The sequence below is a fragment of the Suillus subalutaceus genome (assembly GCF_016647625.1).
Source record: "Suillus subalutaceus strain FC151 chromosome Unknown DFJ58scaffold_132, whole genome shotgun sequence".
In the NCBI taxonomy this organism is placed as follows: domain Eukaryota; kingdom Fungi; phylum Basidiomycota; class Agaricomycetes; order Boletales; family Suillaceae; genus Suillus; species Suillus subalutaceus.
The window spans coordinates 28,279-46,795 of NW_024540381.1; the positions used below are offsets into that span (position 1 = coordinate 28,279).

The following is an 18,517-nucleotide window of genomic DNA, read 5'->3' on the forward strand; positions in this document are numbered from 1 at the left end:
ACTGTAGCAATCATTATGGTGGATCAGAAAGCTGTCCAAGAATGTTGCTCACCCCTACATGATAGTTGATTAGACGGGTATGGAAGGGAAGGTATCGGTACGGAACACTCACTGAATCTTGCAGCGGGATTATCTGAACAGCCACTGTATGTTGCTGGTCAGAAGTAACAAACAGTGCATGTGAACAAACACACTCTGTATGTTCATGCTAATTGTGGGAGATGGGCGATTAGACAACACCAATCTTAGCCTTCCAAACGTACCCAGCGTATATTATTCCAATGTAACGCACCTGGGATGCTATCACATCAGCTTAAGCACACTCATAGTACGAGCTACATACAGTGAGATACAGGACAGTCATCAGGGACCAGCGTTGCCTCTGTCGCGGATTAATGGCATTTTGATGTTGTTCTTCGGACACGAGACTCTGCTCACCCAAATCAATTCGACCTATGAAACTATTCTCAGAAATGGTTACTCCGGTAATGGCATCGACCTACCTCTTGTCCGAATGCAAGCACTGGAGAAACCATCAGGATATCAATAACTCTTTCATACCATCTTCAACTCACCCCAATCGTACATTACCCCAATGGAGGCTGCAACTACAAAAACGCAGCGAAGTTTATATCAGCATATCACCCGTTATCATCCGACTGGCTCTCTACAGACCTATAAAATAGCTGAAAATAATATGTGAATTGATGAGCGGCCACCAACTGGGATCATTTGATATTATAGTCATACTATTAGAGGATGTGGGTGAGTGAGGGGCGAACTTGGTGGACGTGTGACGATGGCACGAATGCCAGACATACCACCTTTTATCACCGAAATGAGTACCATAAAGATAGTATTTGTCAGTCCCTTGATTCGAGTAAGGATTCAAGCATGGAAAGGGGGAAATTTTGACTCACGGCCACAAGTTGGAACGTTTGAACCAAAAAAAAAAGTGAACATCCGACTGGGTCTTCGATCATGAAAAGTCATGCCTTCCCGTGCCGACTGCGCATGGAGTAAATCATATCGCATCGCTAAAGAGACTCTGAGTTGGGGTGCAAGATTGTCACGCTTGTGATTAGCAGTCCGAGTTCACCGGTTCACTAATGTAGTACTTGGTCCGCAGGTGCTGAGTACCGCTGCACTAGCACGTGAAACAATACCAGCGGAAGTGGGAAGAACGTGTTCAACACTCCACTGACATAAGGTGAATAGTATCCAGTGCACCGTGATTATCAAACCCCCACCCCGACTGCAGGGTCACCGAGTTTTGTCCGATGAATTCATTCGACCTGTAGCCAAATCAGTCCTCAACACGTTATGCTACGTAATACTTGATACCGGGCCCGAGATTGCCTGGGCAGTACCACATAAGTAGCTGTCGGGGACTTGGACTGGCGTGGCCGAGCGCCGTTACGATCGTGCCTTACACATGATCAGCTTTCTTGAAAATAAATCTCAGATACCTATACCTTTTACGAGTTATCCACCTGTCGATTTTTGCCTTGAGTCATCGACCTAGCTATTAACAGGTGAATGATTAGGCGGATTTTCACGGGACACTACCAGGGGCGTTATGGATCGCTAGTAATCCAGCATGCCTGAACGTTAAAGACTTGAGCTGCGTGTTGGATGATTGGGATGGGATCCGTTGGGAGTAGAGTCGATGAGGAAACGAGAGGAGCGAACGTCTGAGGAGTGAGCATGACGTGTGAATGATTTCCACTACGACAACGACAGTGAGTAATAAGCTTGAACGAGATCTTGTATAAGATAATCCGTCAGTGGTACCTTTGAAAGGTACTTGGGAAGCACCAGTTCATTTACTCTTCAGGTCTTCACTGTATATCCACGACCATCCGAAGCTATGCGCCGCATCTTCTCAGTTTTTGCAACTGACGTAGAAAGCCGACGGCGCGCGCGCGCTCGTCACGCATCCATAATAAGCAAGGAGACTTTGATACCATTTATACCCCAGAGTATACCCCTCGAAACTGTATGACTGTGGTTTCTGATACCAGATGCATATATCGCCTTCCCAAGAACGACATCTCAAAAAATCGTTCCGTCCCAGTTTGCGGGTTGTCACCCGGTCATGGTAAGTACCACAACCGAAGACTGCGTCAATATCACTTTGATCAATAAACTACTACATACTATTAACCTAGATATCTCGTTACATATCCCACTGCCAACTTGAATGCTATGATATTTATTAACTGATCCTTCCACAATATACCACCACGCCACGAGCACACACTAAGAAGCACTCAAACGGACGCGCCCGAACCAGAACCGCTGGCTTCACTAGCACTGCCGTCAAACCTCGAAACATCATAGTCTGCTCGCGCAGCGCCGCCCCTAAGATCCTTGCTCATCCGCGACCTACCGCGGGCCTGCTCCTGATATCTGCGCTTTGGCTTCACGCCATAAGGACGGACGGCGGTTTTGCCTTTGGCTTCGACCTTCTTGCGTTTCATCATGGAGAGACTGACATCTGGCCTGACGAGGATAGTGAACGCGATTGATAGTAGTACCAGGGCCGCTGGCCGTTGCAAAAATGGCCTTTGGGAAGGAGGCTACGGTGCTGCTGTAGATGACACCAAAGAGCATGGGCTGCAGAGCCTATATGAGAATACATCTCGGCCTAGAATAATATTACTCACCCCGAGAATAGTCTGACCGACGGCTTGCAGGACAGCGAGAGCACCAAAAAGTTTTCCAGGCTCCAACTCAACATCGTTATCGTGCTCCTGAGCCTCGCCTGTACGGACAAGACCTTCCTTAGTAGCCAGCGCACGACCCTGGAGGGTGCACAATGCAAGGCTCTGCATGCCTGGCATCACCCCCGCACCAACGCACGAGAGTGATGTTGCACCAACAAACATGAACTGCGACCACCAAACACTACTTGAATCGCGGGAGGGCAGAGGCGCAATGACAACAAGCGCATGCGAAAGGAAGTCTATAAGCATGGAATACCGCACGACACGGAGATCGAACCGCATTTCATTGAATAGATGAGACTTTGTGGGCTTAGGCTTTGACGTAGGCGCCGCGGGATTCGCGGGTGCGTTTGTAGAGGAAACCGCAGCGCGGACGGGCTTGAACTTTAAAAGAAGGACTGCTGATTATCAGAACCAGGAGGTGTGACCAAATGGTTAACTCACATGGGAGGAAGACAAGTAAGTACCAAGCACGGCAGGCTCCCATGAATGAGATATAGTAGCTTAGTTGTTCAGCTGTCCAGTCGTAGATATGCTCAGCATATAGGTACTTGAGCTGGAAGATCCCTGTTGCCAACATGTGCAAGAAGATCGACATGCCGATGAACGTTAGACCCCAGTCTTTCCGTGTGCGAGAGGGCACGAGTGAGTCTCCAGTAGCGCTGGTAGCTACAGGAACATGGGACGGGAGGAAGACGGCAAGGGGTGATAGAAAGCTTCGGATGATGCGAGTTGCAGGTCCATCCATTGGAGGGCTCATCGACCTTACCTATAACAAATGCTTCGAATTGAATACAAGACCAGGTGGCCAACACAGTGATACACGTACTGCTAGGGAATTCTGGACCACTCTCAACGGCTCGACCCTTACCTTTCCTATTTGATGCTCGGCGAGAAGCAGGAAGCGATTCGGGGAACACAAAGAGTACCAAAAGCAAGTTCACGAAAGAACAGGTAATCGCCACCCAGAAAACGGATGTAACGCTTTGTAGTGGGTGTTCGACTTTCACTGAGATTAAGCATTCGGCCGATCAAATAGTAATCCGACGTACCATTTCCAGCACTCAAGAAAGGTATCGGATTCTTGATCAGCCATGCACCGAGTACGGGCCCGAGAGCAAGTCCGATAGAAAGGACGCCAGTGAAACGGGCAAAAATAGTCGCACGCGAACCAGGAGATGTACAATCAGCGATGTAGGCCGTATTGGCACCGTTCAAGGTCGACCATCCTCCAAGAGAGCCCTCGATGATAGGTGCAAGGATGAGCAGCTTATGCGAGTGAACGGCAAGGGGGCTGTGAGGTGTTGATACAAGAATAAATGTGAGGTCTCTTTATGATTTGACAGCATATATCCGTAAGCAAGAACTCGGAAAGAAGCGAAATCTGACACGTACGTAAGGAAGAGTCCGAAGGTGGAGATAGCAAGGATACGTGTGCGGCCGTGCCTTTCCCCAAACTGGCCCCACCAGCCCGTTGTAAGAGCAGAGAGGGCACCCATCGTTGTGGTCATTATGGTCTGCAGGCGTGCAGCACCTGCCTGGACGGTGGGATCTGAAACACACTTTTTACTTGGTATCATGCGGGGATCGTCATCTTCATCAGCATCGCCGTTCTCCTGGGTTTTGCCTAAAGTAAGGACAGGTGATGATGCCAAATGCACGGAGATTAAATGGGGTTCTACTGGATCGACCACGTCATGGCTTGAGTAGAACGGAGTGTGTATCACACTGGTGTGATTATAGTGCTCGTATACGCTGTGGCATGACAATTGTGTAAAGACTTCCACACGGGACGCCAGCGTCATGCCGCGCTATACAGATCGCACGATGACAGTCAGCATATTTCTCCAGATGATGACAAGTCGGAACGCACAGTAAGAGATGCAATTAGTGCAAATGGTACCAGCCTGCCCGGTACTCCATTAGTCGGATTACTCGTAACTAGGGCACTGACAAGCTCAGTGAACAGCTGCTCACCATAATGGGCGGGCGCGGTAGAATGGTTTCTTGGCTTTGGGCGCAGTCCGAATCAATGGATCGCGTTCCGTTGGGACTGCGGCGCCCTCCAGTGCCGGCGTTGGGTAGTTGTCGACTGGCTGTGGTGAGTGCGAGGGGGAGAAGGTTGTGTTCTCTGTCGATATGATTGGATCCGTGATGATTCTGTCGAGGGGCGGCATGGTGAAGGACTACACAAAGTCGAATGCGGGACGGAGAGGCATTTCAGGTCGATAAAATGAATTAAGCGCTAGTATTTATAATTAGTGGGAATGCGGCACGTTGGTACCAGCACTGAGGCTGACACTAAGTACACGCATAGCACACGACCCAATGCTTACGGATGCTGAGATAGGTAAGGCCACATGCACAATCAATCCTAACAATATCGTAGTCCACAGCGGGCCGGCCATGGTCAAATCGTTATCACCCAGGGCGCTGCACGCCGAGCACCAATGAGAAGTTGATGAATTACGTAACACTGAAATGGTTCTGTTGAAAATAACTTGAAATTGTGAAACTATCAATACTAGTCTGGACGTTCAACCTGCGCGTCGTCTCGAAAGATCCCTCTGAGACTACAGTCAAGAGCGTCCTACAGAAGCAGGCATCATCTTGCACCGCTCCACGTTGTGGAATTCCTAGTTGTCTATTGCGCCCTGGAGATCCGTTATCGCTAATTTAACAAGGTCAATAATCGGAGCTAGAAACCACTATCAACACTAGCGCAGGCCATCCAGATGCCGTTCGACTTCAATGAAGCGCTTGGCGCTCCAATACATCGCGAAGGAGATGAAGACTTTATGGATGATGGATGACGTAGATGTTGACAGTGAAGGAAGACTGGGTCCAGGTGCTTTCTGGGAACTCTATCGTACGAGTCTACCGGATCAGACAAGGTAAGTATGTGGCATGAGGCTTCGTGAGGGTGAGTTCAGCTTACGAATAACATCATTGTTTGCTTGTATCAAGACCGGGAAATTCCTGAACTTGAATGACCTAAGACCGTCTCTAGCAGGCAACTGAGATGCATTGTGACTAACCAATAGTGGTATAGGATGACGGTATTGGAACAGCTATCCCTACCGCATGGGGTCCGAATCCTGCCCAGCCCTTCTCGTGCCCACGTGGAACAATCGAGGTATTGCCCCATATGGGATCAAGTAATTGGTTGATTTCCGGATCAGAATCGCGAGCACTGTTCGTCACCTCTGTACTTTGTTCCATCTTTGCCCTGAAGAATGATCAAGGTGCATCACAACTTCGCCGTCGGCCCCGAAGACGTTTGCGGTGAGGCAATGGCATATGCACATTAGCCATGACATGAGGCTACGGGCTGGCAGCGGAGAACTCGTAAACGCTTCCTCGAGGCGCACCACTCGAGCGATTTGATGTATCTAGAAAGACGACTGTCTCACTGTGACTGGCAGCGCCTCAAGCTGCATGAAAGGGGATGCCGTATGAAAAATCGCAAGTTGTAGCCAATCAGTCTACCAGGTCAGTTATCGACTCTCGTAGCTAATGCGCAATGCTAAACATGCATACATGACTCCAGTTGATGGATGCGAACTGAAATGAAGTACGCTGTCCGCGATCGACAATTTGGCATAGACAAGTGATCCATCAAATTCGAGTCGTCGAGAATATTGGTGGATTATTTGTTGGTGACCAATTGAAGTTCAGCCCAATCCCCAGATGTACGGTAGAGAAATTAATACTGACAATCACGCATTCTATACAAAGATACGCGTCAGCGAGTTATCTCCCTTGCCAAAGCCTCACGCCATACATATGATATCGTCTGTGAGTTGTCCTTCCCCTTTCTTATGGGAAGAATTTGAGATTAAATTAAGAGGCATTTTGGCGACTTATCTTCGTTGTGGCACATCGGCCTAGAAGGAACGACTATCTTCCTTCGTCTATAAAGGGCTGTCTAGGGGAGACTAGCAATGGCCTTGGGAAATTTCATCTTCCAAGCAGTCGGGAAATCCCAACACGGCGACGACAACTACGAAGTCATGTGGAATCGGATGGAAGGGGCACATTACTTCGAAGGTGACCAAAGTGGTGAAATGCAGATGTTCTCCCGGATATGATATGTCTATGTCAATCATGCATAATCACAGAGACGACGTGCCCGAGGGAGCCTTGATATGATCAGGAAGCCCAGTGCGGGTATGGATACAGATGACAATTTGAATATATTTCTGTTATTTGCTTGTTCAGTTGCAGTGGATACTGTGTAGCAACTGCAGTGCATTAACCCTAACCCTAACAAATCTATTTTGCGTCTCAGCTGATCTGAGGTCGAGTCACTCTAGATGTCAAGTCTCGGCTATACTGGACAATATCAATTGCAAGTACTGGGTCTCACGGAATCATATCACCTCTTTCACCCTTTTTACACGCACCAGAACAATCCGGAGTCATGACTCAGAAAATCAGAGTGACCAACGACGTCCTGCGATCTATTCCTGATCCTGGGCAGGGCGCCGTGTAAGTTTATCAGATCGGAGCTTCCAGCACTATCATTTATATTATCATTGGCGCAGACTACCAAAGGATGGGGAAACAAATATTCTTATCACGTCCGCTTTGCCTTACTTGTAATAATGTACCTCATCTTGGTGCTGTCATCCGATCTACTATCATATCACAAGTCTGACGACAATGATCGCTAGGAAATATCATAGGAAGCACCTTGAGCGCAGACGTCTTCAGCCGGTGAGTATCACCACTTACTGGTGTCTTGTGATGTGTGCTCAGAGCATCCTCTCTTGATAGATACAACCGTCAGTGATGGTCTCGCACAGTTTTATATCCACATCTCATCGGACCTTTTACAGGGACACGGAATAGACGCACTCTTTATATTTGTGGAACTGATGAATACGGAACTGCCACAGAGACTGCAGCTCTCAAGGAGGGTATCACTCCCAGAGAACTATGCGACAAGTACCACGCGTTGCACAAAGAGACATATGAGTGGTTTGATATTGGGTGCGTATCCTCCACCAGTACAGTTGTTATCTACTGAACTTCCTTAGTTTCGATCTCTTTGGACGCACATCAACCGCCAAACATACCGAGTCAGTCCAATAATATAGTTTTGTTACCACTCATTAACACCGAAAACACAGGATATGTCAATCAATTTACCTCAATCTCGGTCAACACGGATATTTAGAAAAGCAGATCAAAGATCAGACGTATTGTGAAGGTTGCAAAAAGTGAGTCTTGCTAGAGGTTAACAAAACAGTTCCAACATTCTCCCCAGGTTTTTGGCTGATCGCTACGTAGAGGGTATCTGCCCTCATTGCGCCTACGTCGTACGTCAGGCAGCTAATAATAACGCATATTCTCACTATCTGTTCCAGGATGCTCGTGGCGATCAATGTGATGGATGCAGTCGCACGCTAGATGCCATCGACCTAATCGAGCCTCGATGCTTGATTGATAAAACTCACAATGTCGTTGCACATTCTTCTTCGCATATGTATTTCAAGCTAGATGCTGCTCAACCAGCGTTAGAAGACTGGATCAAGAAGTCATGGAAGAAAGGAAAATGGTCACCCAATGCCACAATCAATGCCGATGGCGAGATCGTAGATGCGCGCATGAAAAGTGGACTTAAACCTACCCCGGTCACGCGGGATCTTGCTTGGGGCGTTCCCATTCCACCCCTCGGTCGAGATGATGACAAGGAGATGGGTGGGAAAGTGTTGTGTGAGTGGCTAGTTCCCAAAAATATCTCTAATGTATTGACGAGCAACGACAGATGTTTGGGTTAGTTGACAATACTTTCATTTACACCGTTTCATAACACTTTCCCTGCAGTTCGACGCAGTCATTGGCTACGTCAGTATCACCGGAGAATATACCCCGGAATGGAAACAATGGTGGCTCAACCCAGATAATGTTCGACTATACCAATTCATGGGCAAAGATAATGTATATTTCCATACTATATACTTCCCCGCAATGCTGCTCGCGGATGGCAATAATTGGACGACACTACACCATCTCTCAACTACCGGTGAGCATGAAATTCCAGACCGAGTCTCTTTTCTGACCATTTGGCATACAGAATACCTTAATTATGAGGGAGGAAAGTTCTCCAAGAGTAAAAATCGCGGTGTGTTTGGGCCTGCTGCTCAGGAGACCGGAATTCCCGCTTCCGTATGGCGGTATTATTTGCTCTCCACTCGTCCAGAAACTGCTGATGCCATGTTCTCGTGGGCGGATTGTGTAAGTTGGTCTGCGTTCTATCACTAGCTCTTTCTTAACCCTGTACTATTTCATAGATTGCCGCTAACAATAATGTCCTCCTCAAAAAGTAATTGTTAAGATAAACATGTTGAACTGATACTGATCGCTTGTTCGACAGCTTTGGCAACTTCGTCAATCGTGCCCTCAAGTTCCTCTCCTCCCAATATGACAGTGTCCTTCCAGAAAGCGGCGATGCTCCCGGCCCATTGTCTCCCAACGACCCTCTTGACGCCGAGTTCATCACCGATGTCAACGCGCTCCTCAAGGATTATATCGATGCGATGGAGAGCGTAAAAATACGACTCGGTCTTCAAACTGTCATGCTCATCTCAAGCCGGGGCAATGGTTACCTGCAGGCCTCGGGCCTGAACAAGGCCTTAATGACAGAAAACCCACAGCGATGCGCGCAAGTCATATCGCGCGCCATCAACCTGATTTACGTTCTTTCAGCCCTTATATATCCTTTCATGCCCGCCACTTCGGATGCGCTCCTGCTGCAGCTGAACGCGCCGGCGCGTGTAGTTCCCGAGGTGCTCTCCACGGATATCCTTGCGGGCCACCAGATCGGCCAGCCTGACCACCTGTTCAAGAATATTGACGAGAAGATGGAACAGGTGTGGAGGGTGCGCTTTGGTGGTGACGAGTCGGCTAAGAAGGAGGAGGAGGCACCTACGTCGAAACGCAAAGCAAAGAAGGCGGGCGTTGTTAACGCTGTGACGGTCGGTGGGCCAAAACCGCCCGAGGTTATTGCTTTAGAAGCAAAGATTTTAGAGCATGGACAAGTTGTTCGTGGGCTGAAGGATAACAAGGAGGCGAAGGATGTCATAGATGCTGCGGTAACGGAACTGAAGAGGCTAAAAGCTGAACTTGTCTTGCTAGAGAGGTCAAGAAACCCGGCTACACAGTGAAGAGGCCGTAATCGAAGTTGTATCATTGCTCTTGTACTTATAATGTAGAAGTGTTATGGTAATTATCAAAAGAGACTGGAGTCATATGTAAAGCGTTCGGTCTGCGAAACACGTGTCCCAAAAGCGATCTGCGCAGCTCTTATTTGCACCACTCCCTCGTCATTTAGAGGATGTTGATGACAGTCTCAACACCTCCGACAACAGAGTACGTGCCATTTGTTCCATTCACCGGATAAGTAGTATCCAGCATCACTACGTAACTGGCATTGAAATAGACTGCATAAGGGAGCTGGGGTAAAGAATCAACTACCACACATGGACTACATGACCACCAAAACTAACCTGAGTTGTGAATTGGTCAAAGAGAGGAGTTTCCGAGTTCGCATTGAGAGTGCGACGAGCAAGTAGGATTGGAGGTTCGTAGCCGTTGTTGTTCACAGGGACTTCAATGTAGTAGTCAGTGTACTGGGGGTTCACACCAAATTGAACAGCGCAGCTAAAATTGGCCGTCACAGTAAAAGTCTTGCATGATAAAAATGATCAGACTCGGAAGGAGCCAACATAAATATGAACACGACTCACGTCACCAGGAGAGAGCGTGGTAGGACTGACGGTAACAACGCCAAAGCGAGTAGCCTCGGAACAGGACTGAGCAGCTGCTGGAGCAACTACAGCGAAGACAGCAGCAAGGGTAGCAATCGCGGTTGAGAAGGAGAGCTGCATTCTTGCAAAAGTAGGGAATGACACTCGCTCCAGTAACAGTTAGCTCTTTTTATGCAAGTGCAAGGAGGCAGTACTGGTATCAATTACTGTCAGGATTCCAATGAACGAGACGCGGCGTCGTCAGATCATTGCGACAGCGGCAACACAAGCCGACGGCGCAGAATTACCGCTCCCAGGAAATCTGAAAAACAATGACAGAATACACGTGAAACATTGCAAGTATCATGCGAACGTGATGCTTTAAGAACAACACTAGTTCGCAATAAGACCTAAGTGTGCAATGTAAAGCTAGCTTCAAATGATTGCGGACATCTAGACCGATGTGTGGATGAGAGTTGCATGTGCCCAACTGGACACTCAAAAGGCCCCGCAGCCTGAGGGTTACTTGAATCAGGTTACAATTAATGTTGTTATAGTTGTGCGCCGGTTGTGACTTGTTGTGGGAAGCTCAATGTGCATTAATGGTGGACCTGGTTCCGTGGTCACTGGGCAATGAGCGGAGAATGATGGTGGCAGTGCTTAGTCACTCCTGTTTTTTGTTTGTTTCAACTTTCAAGTCCCTCACCTAGTATATAAACTACAGGCTGCAGCAGGCTGTCTGGCTTCAAAACTAACTTCAGAAAAACTACCAAGCAACTACCGTATAGCTTCAGACCAAATCATAGAAATGGACGTTCAGTACGTTGTAAGCAAGAACCATTTTTATCTTACCGTCAGATATTCACTATATCTTCTATCACATTCGAATTTCGAAAAGATGACAAGGAAGCGAAAGAGACCGGCTTACGACTCCCAAGGCGATGAGGCGCTCGATCTGCTTCATTCCGAAACTTCGATAGACATGCGCGAACCATCTTTAGGCCTCGTCCCTCCTATTGTATCCCTTCCTTCAGCTAGGGACACCACTGCAACCAAGGCACAGCTTTTACCATCAAAATTCAACAAGCTTAATCCACATCAGGAGGCCGTAACGGTGGACAACTTCATTCGTCAAATCACCGCGAGGGTGCCTGGACCGCGGCGCAAACGGCAGCTACGGACCGTAAAATTGCAAGATACATCTACGGGCGGTGCAAATAGTCAGCCAACCACTCGGCCTGCTCCCGCAAAGGTCTGCATCTCAAATGGAGGGTGTATTTCCAACAAGCCCGTCGAGGACAGCAAACCGATGACTCTGGCGCAAAGGCTGGCCCGTGCTGCCATGCTTTCCCATGTGGAAACGAAGGAGATTCTGCATCCTCCCGGTGTATCCTCCTCTCGTCGGCCTCTCGACTTTGTTCCATTCCCGAAATTCGCAACGCCTCCCTCTTCGCCGAGGAAGAAACTTATTAAACGATCAGCTTTTTCTCGTTCTGAGTCTTCTGCAGTCATGCTGCGCAATAATCGACGCCAAGGGGCAAAACAACAACCTGCTTTAGAGCGTCCTGGCTATCCTCCTCTGCCCTTTGTTCCCTCACATGAAGCGAAGGCCACAGATACCTCTGGAGCGCGATCTCACACCGAGTCTTCTGCAGTCATACTCGACAGTAGTCGACGAAAGAGGCTAAAAAAACAACCAACTTCCGAGCGTCCTGGCTATCCTCGTTTGAACTTCATCCCCTCACATGAAGCAGAGGCAGGATATGCCGCAATGTTTCCGTGAGTTGTCTCCTTTCAAACTAGATAGAGACGTTCGGTAGATGGCCCAACAGACGTTCTTTGAAACGGCGGCCTACTTCCGACCGTCATGGGTATCCTCCTTTGAACTTCATTCCCTCACATGAAGCAGAGGCAGGATATGCTGCAATGTTTCCGTGAGTTGTCTTCTTTCAAACTAGATAGAGACGTTCGGTAGATGGCCCAACAGACGTTCTTTGAAACGGCGGCCTACTTCCGACCGTCATGGGTATCCTCCTTTGAACTTCATTCCCTCACATGAAGCAGAGGCAGGATATGCTGCAATGTTTCCGTAAGTTTTTTTCTTTCAGAGCAGATAGGGATGTTCGGTAAATGGCCCAACAGACGCAGAGCTCTTAAACGACGGCCTACTTCCGAGCGTCCTGGCTATCCTCCTTTGAATTTCATTCCCTCACATGAAACGGAGGCTGCAAAGTTGTCTTCTTGTAGGGCAAATAAGGACGCTCGACAGAAAGGCCCGACAGACGCTCTTGACACCGTAACGAGGACTGCTTGGACTCAGAATCGCCCATGTCGAACCGAACCGAACCCTTGGCAGCTGGAATCCATCACGGACAGTCCGCCACTGATGCCCTCTACAATCGCAACAGACTAGCTGCACCTTCTTGGAAAAGCAAGGCATTCGGAACTCGCACAATGGGCAAACTACTCCACTTTGTAACACTTCCTTTTGTACTCATTAGCATGTACACGAATTAGAAAATGGATTTTCGGTGATGACAGCATCAGCATAGAGTAACTGCATAGAATGGAAAGGTCAAAAATATGGCTGACCATTTCTACCACCATGTCAACTTGGGCGCTGTTCAAACCTTTAAGTAATGGACCGAGGCCGAATTCCACAGCGCCAAGAACACCTCGAAGAACGCACTTGCACGTTGCCGAGATCACGAACAGTTTTACGATCCTTTACGGTGTTCAAACATTCCACGTAAGTCATTAGGGAGTTTTTGCCAAGTGACTTTTGGTTTTTTCACGATGTGAAACGGCGCTCCACTTGAAGTATCAACTGCATAACACATAGTTATTATAGTTATAGTTGGTCACTCGAGAGTTCAGTAAGTTTAAGTCATTTCTCTAGGCTCCAATTGTAGATTTAGTTAGGTGTAAAATCGACGGCCCGTATAAGTTAATAAAATTCTTGATAAATCTCTTATAAAGCAGAAACTCCTTATTGCAATTTGTGAGCCCGACTCCACCAACAACTTCTACTTTGATCCACCGACATTCCTGGACGCACATTCTATTTCTACTTCCAATCATATCTGCAGAGAAACCAGTCCTGCCATGCAGGTGAGTCGTGTATCAAATCCAGGAAATTTACTGATACTCACGCAATAATAGTCAACGCCGCATCCCTGGCAATCTGAGTCAAACGCGCACCCCAAGGACATGTAGCGGTGGCTGCCAGTGCACCGGTGGGCGTGGGCGGCGGCATGGCAGAGATTGATGATGCCAAAACACCAATGACAACGACGACAATTGCAGAAGAGAAGCGCACTGTGTGTGAGGATGTGATATGTGGTCAAATAAATCTGAAGGGTTAGTAGGAAGACACCTTACTTTTATATGCTGGATGGCGTTCATTATGATTTTAGGAAGAACGTATCCACCGGAATCCCCTTACTAACCTCATGCCAAACGAATTTTCAAGCTTTGAAGGTTTCCTGAAATTCTTCTTGCGTGGTTGTGCTGCATTCGACCACATCATATCTGCAACGCCAGCAGACTGCGAAGCAAGGTCTTTTGGCAATTTGGCGTGGATCCAGTGATCATTGAACATCCCTCCGCCGGTGAATGTTAACCTCGAATGGTACCCCATACTCCCATCCGAACATCCAAACTTCATCTGCGCCAGCACAGTCATTGTTCCTACCATATATATATTACGAGTGTCCCAGTAAATGGCACGGCACATCTATATAACCGATTTTATCGCAGTGCTGTTGTGCAGTAGGACAACGTACTATGCAATTTGTCTTTCACTGTTGCTTTAAGTGCACGAAGGCCGATGATGCATTCCCAGTGATGAGTATAGTTCGTATTATAGGAACAGGGCGAGTCGCTCCCGTTGCGATTTTCCTCCTGAATTTTTACCGCCTATATGGGATTTAGATCTGTAACAGCATGCCATTGCATCAATCGAATATACATCCACCTGCTTTTTTCCCGCCGTGCCCCTTATGAGGCCAACTTAATCACGAGGCGTTGCTACCTCGATAACCTTTACGAACTAGAAGCAGGCGCCGCTAAGCATCGTGGCAGAAAGAAAGATGTGTGATTGGTATCATCTCGCGGCTCTATGATACCCCGTCCTAACATATGGTATTACAGGAACGAATCTCTAAGCAGTAACCATCCTTTTCCAGCACCAAATTCCGCACACGGCCTCCTCTTCGCACCAGCTCTTCCGATCACCATCGCCTGTCTATTCTTTTTCGAGTTTTTATAGCTAAAACTGAAAAAAATGCGAATGTGTTTTTGATATGTTTTTCCTGTATTATATGTACAGGTATCTGGAGCTTGTATGGGACAAAAACAGACAAAAGAGTGTTCTATTGTGATCTATCATATGTACATAGCATACACTAATACTTCTCTACAGTAGATAGGTGGATATGGTATGGTGGTGGGCAGGAATGTGCCGGGGAGGAGTGTGTGATATGTTGAGATCCAGGAAATGACCAGAAATGGCTAACATTGTTTTGGGTGTCAGGATGGAGGTCTCGCGGTTATTAGGCGGAGTCCCCCAGCTCCATGCTCGGGGGACCCGGACAAGTTTTATTGCAATCCGAGACAGAAAGTACAAGACAAGGTAGCATAAGGCAACGAAGATGCGAGACTCGAGGATGCGTGCTTGTGAAATAAGACATGAGTGACGGAGGCGCAATAGACTAATGTCCGACTTTACATACAGTTGCGAGTCTGTTTCGGGCGTGATCGCATGATCCTTCAAGCTTCGAGGGCCGAGGCTGGTAACTAAAGTAGATTTATCGGGTCGTATCATGTACGAGGCACTAGCAAGCACGAATGAGGTTGTATATGCAATACTGGGTTGTGAGCTATATACTTCCGTGACATTGATTTGACTGAGACATCACGAAAGTCATCATGATCACTCGGTTACATGCCATGTAAGTACCAGCGATCCCAGGAGGTTGCTGGTATTTCCCCCCTCGTCGTCTTCCTGGTTATCGAAATTACCAACACAGTGATGACCGCAACAATACTGAGGCATATTTCAGGGGGTAACGAGTATGTTGCGATAGTTACTCACAATCATCCGCTGCTCAACGTGTGTTTCAAGAATAGGTCAGATAAACGCGTGAAGGTGACTAGACGACTCAGACGAGAAGACACTCTGTGATAGCAGGAAAGGGAAAATTCGTCATCAGTGCCAATCACAAGTGCTCATTGGCCGCGGCGTCATCAAATGCCAAAAAAAGGTAGCTTGAGTGAGGCTGCGAGCAGGTACTCGTGCTCATATTGGCATGTTCAAGCTAGTTTCCAAACTGGTTAGTGAGGGTTTGTGTGCTGTTGTTAGGACCAGTCACGTGGGTACACCGTGAACAGTAACTTAGGTTAGACCGTTAGAACCTTCCTCCATCCAGAGCACAGCCTAGCTATCATGCAAGCATACCTCGCGGAAAAATATATGTCAGGGCCTAAAGCAGACGCTATTCTATCCCGGACAACTCAAAAGAAAAAGAAGAAACGCAAAGCCGACACAGCAACCACAGCATCTTCAATGTTAATGGACTGATGACGCTGAGTGGGCAGGCGAAAGTTCCAGGCGCAATGATGAAGAAGAAGATTTTGCAGAAGCCGCTGTCGCGAAGGACCGTAGCTTCAAGAAACGCCGTGTTGAAGAAGGTTCTGGGTGGTCGACTATTCGCGCCGGTAAGGAGGAAAGTCCGCCGATACCTGCGGATGAGCAGCCTACCGTCTTCTTGGAGGAGGAGTCGGAACAACCGTTTACTGGTGGACTGTTGACCTCAGCACAACTCCGGAAAGCCCTTCCTAAGCCTCAGCAGAAGACAAGAGGAACTGACCAAAGAGGAGGAGGAGGCTGCTCAAGAGACCATTTATCGCGACGCGTCTGGCCGAAAGATTGACACTAAGGCCGCCCGTGCGGAAGCTGCTAGGAAGAAACGAGAAAGGGAGGAAAAGGAAGCAAAGAAAATGGAATGGGGCAAAGGCTTGGTCCAAAAGCAAGAAGAGGATGCGAGAAAACGACAACTTGAGAAGAACAGATCACTTCCGTTCGCCAGACGTGCAGACGATAAGGAACTAAATGAAGAACTGAAGGCTAAAGAACGTTGGAATGATCCAGCCGCCGCTTTTCTCACAGTAAGTACTTGTACGCCCTTAGCTTTCGTTGCTGATAGCATATGGTTACTATGTAGAAAAGTAGATCTAAGGGTCCCCGCAAACCCGAATATACGGGACCATCGCCTCCACCAAACCGTTTTGGCATAAAGCCAGGCTATAGATGGGATGGCGTAGGTACGTTGTCACAGCCCTCTCCACCCTTCCAGCGATTCCTCACATTGCTTGCAGATCGCGGCAATGGCTTCGAGAAGAAGTACTTCCAGCGACATAATGAGAGAAAGCGGAACACAGCAGCAAGTTATGAATGGAGCGTGGATGACATGTAATGTGGTGCATTTTTGTGGCTGCAGCTACCCCCTTGTATGCTCGACTTCTAGTTCAGGGTGTTATCTTTGACATTCGTGGCGTTTTAGATAAGGTTAGTAATCATTCCCCTTGGTCAAGACGCCACGAGACATTGATTCCCGCACTTGAAACCACGTGAACTGCGTCGTGGTAAGCCATTGGCAGATAATTTGTCAGTGTGATCCACCAGTTGGAGGGCACATCTGACCTGCCTGATAGCTGCTGGCTTGCCCTGTTGCCATTTGTTACTACCTCGAGTCGTGCAAGCAGGTGAATTGATTTCATATACAGTAAGCGTACAACGTGGCAAACGTGGATGCGGTATGTATACAGTGTATCAACAACAAAGCAGGAGGACCATAAACTAAAACCCCGTAGGCATGATATGTGCGTCTAACTAATATTCATATACATCTGAGGCTTCGATCTCCGTGGGCTCTATGCGACGAGGCTCAACCTGCCGGTTACCCATTTGTCGAGGCTCCACTCGTACTGACCGCATGTTTGGATATGTCAGGATCAAATAACGTTCGTCCATACGTGCACCAACTTCTTCAAACTGCCGAGGGAAGTGTTATGAGTCGATCACAGCCTTCGCCGATGCTCCTCTAGGAGCAACGGTATGCGAACGTTAGGTGCTCACCTTGGTTCCCTCTGGAAGAGGAATAGTCCTCGAAAACTCCTTTTTTTCTCGTTCCCTCACCAGTGTTCCTCCTTCATCGATCTCAGTGATCTTCACTGTTTCCCATGTCACAGTCAGATGACTGCCGCGATAGCTGACATGGGCATTATTTTTTTTGATCCCCGGTAGATCAAAAGTGGCCGTAACCTGGGTATGGAGTTAAGGCGTGCGCAAAGTACATTCATATACGGTAATACGTACAGTACGACCATCACGGGACTCCCGAAACGAAACACTACCGTCGATGAATACCATCCGTGAGCAATCCAGTGGGTCGCACTGCGCAGAAATAATGGCTTACTTTGACTTCCGCCTCTTGAGAGGTTGAGGCGTCATCACCTTTTTCACCCCTACAGGATCCGGTGTCCGTGATGGGGCAGGTGAATATGTAGGCGTCGGTGCCTTCAAGGAGCTGACTTTTGGAGGTTCCTTGGCCATTTGGCGCTGCTTCTGTTGCCTAAGGGTATTCCACAATTGATTGAGGGAAGTGATGTCTTTAGTAGCACCACCCGAATCCTCGGATGAGCGTCTAGGAATGGGCGGAGCTTTTGTGGCAGTTGTGTGACGATCGAGAAGTGCCGAGGACGATGAGTGTCTGGTACGCATTGGACGGGGCTGGTTCTGTTGATAGACCCAGTCAACACCGTCAAAACTGCAGAATGAGTCCATCGCAGTGGACTGATCTCGGGCGTCAAACTTGGCCATCAGTTGGTGGCAGACGTAAGAAACAATCTGGGGATGCTGTGTAGCGGCTAGAGAGTAAATATGTATTGGACCTTGGATTTAAATGAAGAGGGGAAGTGATTTGATGTGCGTTTTGAGATTACTATCAGGAAGACGTGCGGGTAGCTGGCTGA

The 18,517-nt window shown here is 48.0% G+C and overlaps 7 protein-coding genes across 7 annotated transcripts; 3 read left to right on the forward strand and 4 right to left on the reverse strand.

Annotated features, from left to right (window-relative positions):
• Positions 1–2,388: 2,388 nt before the first annotated feature.
• DFJ58DRAFT_666936 (major facilitator superfamily-domain-containing protein) lies at positions 2,389–4,906 on the reverse strand (the record flags this gene model as incomplete). The annotated part of the gene is made up of 8 exons (XM_041382588.1): positions 2,389–2,619; positions 2,670–3,127; positions 3,174–3,493; positions 3,543–3,732; positions 3,782–4,059; positions 4,125–4,540; positions 4,603–4,636; positions 4,707–4,906. 8 exons carry the CDS (start codon positions 4,904–4,906, stop codon positions 2,389–2,391), a joined length of 2,127 nt encoding a protein of 708 aa, XP_041239177.1.
• A 2,119-nt stretch (positions 4,907–7,025) lies between these two features.
• DFJ58DRAFT_87490 (tRNA synthetases class I (M)-domain-containing protein) lies at positions 7,026–10,214 on the forward strand. Its single transcript, XM_041394408.1, has 14 exons — positions 7,026–7,220; positions 7,277–7,351; positions 7,406–7,448; positions 7,509–7,516; positions 7,571–7,724; positions 7,772–7,813; positions 7,865–7,954; positions 8,002–8,053; positions 8,102–8,450; positions 8,503–8,510; positions 8,562–8,760; positions 8,812–8,972; positions 9,029–9,060; positions 9,112–10,214. The coding sequence occupies exons 2-14, from the start codon at positions 7,288–7,290 to the stop codon at positions 9,899–9,901; spliced, it is 1,992 nt and encodes a 663-aa protein (XP_041239178.1). The 5' UTR covers positions 7,026–7,220; positions 7,277–7,287; the 3' UTR covers positions 9,902–10,214.
• On the reverse strand, positions 9,983–10,645 carry DFJ58DRAFT_87505 (uncharacterized protein). Its single transcript, XM_041394412.1, has 3 exons — positions 10,484–10,645; positions 10,244–10,423; positions 9,983–10,190 (listed from the first exon to the last, which is right to left on the reverse strand). Exons 1-3 carry the CDS (start codon positions 10,622–10,624, stop codon positions 10,065–10,067), a joined length of 447 nt encoding a protein of 148 aa, XP_041239179.1. The 5' UTR covers positions 10,625–10,645; the 3' UTR covers positions 9,983–10,064.
• A 528-nt stretch (positions 10,646–11,173) lies between these two features.
• DFJ58DRAFT_748636 (uncharacterized protein) lies at positions 11,174–12,266 on the forward strand (the record flags this gene model as incomplete). Its single annotated transcript, XM_041387606.1, has 2 exons — positions 11,174–11,309; positions 11,382–12,266. The coding sequence occupies exons 1-2, from the start codon at positions 11,292–11,294 to the stop codon at positions 12,264–12,266; spliced, it is 903 nt and encodes a 300-aa protein (XP_041239180.1). The 5' UTR covers positions 11,174–11,291.
• A 1,118-nt stretch (positions 12,267–13,384) lies between these two features.
• DFJ58DRAFT_809893 (uncharacterized protein) lies at positions 13,385–14,599 on the reverse strand. The gene is made up of 3 exons (XM_041391376.1): positions 14,269–14,599; positions 13,900–14,219; positions 13,385–13,843 (listed from the first exon to the last, which is right to left on the reverse strand). The coding sequence occupies exons 2-3, from the start codon at positions 14,217–14,219 to the stop codon at positions 13,561–13,563; spliced, it is 603 nt and encodes a 200-aa protein (XP_041239181.1). The 5' UTR covers positions 14,269–14,599; the 3' UTR covers positions 13,385–13,560.
• Positions 14,600–15,929: 1,330 nt separating this feature from the next.
• Positions 15,930–16,959, forward strand: DFJ58DRAFT_732754 (Pre-mRNA-splicing factor of RES complex-domain-containing protein; the record flags this gene model as incomplete). The annotated part of the gene is made up of 5 exons (XM_041386208.1): positions 15,930–16,051; positions 16,095–16,289; positions 16,336–16,651; positions 16,708–16,807; positions 16,862–16,959. 5 exons carry the CDS (start codon positions 15,930–15,932, stop codon positions 16,957–16,959), a joined length of 831 nt encoding a protein of 276 aa, XP_041239182.1.
• A 416-nt stretch (positions 16,960–17,375) lies between these two features.
• DFJ58DRAFT_666962 (uncharacterized protein) lies at positions 17,376–18,266 on the reverse strand (the record flags this gene model as incomplete). Its single annotated transcript, XM_041382591.1, has 4 exons — positions 17,376–17,537; positions 17,622–17,807; positions 17,862–17,895; positions 17,962–18,266. The coding sequence occupies 4 exons, from the start codon at positions 18,264–18,266 to the stop codon at positions 17,376–17,378; spliced, it is 687 nt and encodes a 228-aa protein (XP_041239183.1).
• Positions 18,267–18,517: the final 251 nt, after the last annotated feature.